This window comes from Meriones unguiculatus (assembly GCF_030254825.1).
Source record: "Meriones unguiculatus strain TT.TT164.6M chromosome 13 unlocalized genomic scaffold, Bangor_MerUng_6.1 Chr13_unordered_Scaffold_34, whole genome shotgun sequence".
In the NCBI taxonomy this organism is placed as follows: domain Eukaryota; kingdom Metazoa; phylum Chordata; class Mammalia; order Rodentia; family Muridae; genus Meriones; species Meriones unguiculatus.
Window position 1 is genome coordinate 2,267,175 of NW_026843646.1, and position 2,800 is coordinate 2,269,974.

The 2,800-nt window shown below is 35.4% G+C and overlaps 1 protein-coding gene across 1 annotated transcript; it reads left to right on the plus strand.

The window, feature by feature from the left end:
• Positions 1-1,967: 1,967 nt before the first annotated feature.
• Positions 1,968-2,474, plus strand: LOC132650839 (vomeronasal type-2 receptor 116-like; the record flags this gene model as incomplete). The annotated part of the gene is made up of 1 exon (XM_060376146.1): positions 1,968-2,474. A coding segment is annotated over one exon (507 nt), but the record flags the coding sequence as incomplete, so codon positions are not given.
• Between the last annotated feature and the right edge of the window lie 326 nt (positions 2,475-2,800).

Here is a 2,800-nt window from a genome sequence, read left to right on the forward strand (position 1 = left end):
GCAATTTAAAAAATACAAAAGGAACAGATATTATTGTTAGCTCAATAACTCTACTTTAAGGAATCCAAAGGATGTCTCCTTAAAAGAAAACACATTTACTATATTACAGCCTGCTTTTAGGCTGGCAGTGTTTGCAGAATGATTGCAGTCTGATTGCAGTCCAGAGATACAGAAAATACATGAACTTGTCTTTTATGAATAGAAAATAATAATAAACAACTCCTTTTACTAAATGTATCATCATCTATGCTATAAATTAGATTTAGTTTATTTTAGTCAATTCTTATTTATTAAATTTTATTTCATCAGGAATGTATGCTCCATTGCCTCATATCTTTAAACAACATTTACAGGGAGTTCTCAGCCTATAATAAAAGAAATATAAATTTTAACACAAATCTCTTGGCTTCTCAGGGTTTGCATATTGTCTTTGTTTACCCTGCACCAATATACTGTTTAAGGACATACAGCCCAAGAAAACTCCTGAAATGATGGCCTCATCTTTCTATCTGTTTGTCTGTGCTTAATGATCTCCAGGGCCTATAGAAGATTTCCAAACAGTGGACAGATATAGTTAAGTTTAGGCTTTTCATAAAAAAGACTCAAACATAACTTTTGTGTAGGAAAAACAAACAAACAAACAAACAAACAGAAATTGAATCATATTGCAGAAAGTCCCCTGTAATACAACACATGGAAAAAGAGTTAGATATAGAATAACAGTGATCCTAACAATCTGGGATTGTGTCAAGCAACTGTGCTGGCTTCATGACTCTCAACAATTTCAGTGAATATGGCTCTGTCATTCTCCCTTTTTGATTTAATATTTATAGATTTATGGCACTATTATATGACATGTAGGTCATTTTTCAGTCTTCAGAATATTACTGAAAGAACAAGACTGAAAATTAGAACAATTCCCAGGATTATTTTGGAAATAATAATGAAATATTAAGAGTCCTGTCCTGAGTCAAAGGATGTCAAAGACTATAGAAATTTATTTGCAACTTCCACATCTGAGATAGGTACTAGTTGATCTGAGCAGATAGCTGCTCTTTGTTGATGCAAGTGTTGTATATTTACTGCCAAATCAGAATTGCTCCATAGTCTATGGAGGTCAGATATAACTTATTCCCATGTTACCTTAGAAAAATTATATAGAAGTGGGGTAACAAATATCCATTAAAACTGTGAGTAACAAGAAAATTGAGAAGAACTCACAATGGCACAATGGTGTAATTAATGAAGTATATTTTTATACATGGAAGTGATCAAAGTACTTTGTATTGTATACATAGTTAGAAACTCACAGTATATAAAAAAGCATTTGAAGGATTGCTTGACAGTGTTACTGCATCTGAATATGAGTAATATATATTTCACTGCCCTAGAGAAATTGATAAATTCTTCAGCAGAAAGTTTATTGTTAATTAAAGAAGATAAAGAGTAAAAATGGGAATTATAAAGATTTCCTTCCTTGGCAGTATCAGAAAGCAGAATATGCCAGGCTACACTTATCAATGGAAAGCACTCTCATGAATTAAATGTGCAATGACTAAATAATTGTAAAAGCTTAAATGTTGATTCACTTCCTCCCCTCAGATCAGCAGGTGTGTATCCCTTGCTCAAGTCAAGAGTACCCAAACCCTGAGAGAAACTATTGCCTGCCCAAGAGATTGACCTTCTTGTCCTTTGAAGATCCTCTGGGCATGGCTCTAGCCTGCACAGCTCTATGCTTCTCTGTCAGCACAACTGCAGTTTGGGGGATCTTTCTTAAACACCGAGAATCACCCATTGTTAAGGCCAATAACCGGACTCTCAGCTACATCCTGCTCATCTCCATCCTCCTCTGTTTCCTCTGCTCTTTTTACTTCATTGGCCATCCAAACACAACCTCCTGCATACTGCAACAAATAACATTTGCACTTGTGTTTACCTTGCCTATTTCCACCATTTTGGCAAAAACTATAACTGTAATTCTGGCCTTTAGAATCATGAAACCAGGGAGAACAATGAGAAGATTCTTTGTCTCAGGTGTCTATAATGCTGTCATTCCCATCTGTGTCCTGATCCAACTTATTCTCTGTGGAGTCTGGCTGGGAACCTCACCTCCCTATATTGACACAGATGCACACTCTGAAAATGCTCAAGTCATCATTTTATGCAACAAGGGCTCAGTAATTGTTTTCTACTGTGTGCTGGCCTACTTAGGGTCCCTGGCCCTAGGCAGTTTCACTGTGGCTTTTCTGGTGAGGAACCTGCCTGACACATTCAATGAGGCCAATTTCCTGACATTCAGCATGCTAGTGTTCTGCAGTGTCTGGGTCACCTTCATCCTTGTCTACCAGAGCACCAAGGGCAAAGCCATGGTGGCTGTGGAAGTCTTCTCCATCTTGGCCTCCAGTGCAGGACTTCTGGGATGCATCTTTTTCCCTAAGTGCTACATTATTCTCTTAAGACCTGATATGAACTCTTTGAGATGTATTAAAAACAAAAAATAGCAAATAAAAATTGATCGTTTTGATGTATTAGTTTTCTAATAAACCCATTAGTATACTAAAATTAAATTATTTACATACTTTTAAGTAACCTTTTTCTGAAATGTATATTTAAACAAAAATAAGAGCTCCTCACTTTGTCTCACAATCACAGACATTCTATTTCAGAATAGAAGCTGCTGTTGAAATAATTTTAGTAAGATATTCATGTTACTTATTAATTTGTGGACAATATTAAAAATGTAATTACATGATAGTAATTTAGATAAACAGTGCATGAACTAAATACTTGTTTTATTTCT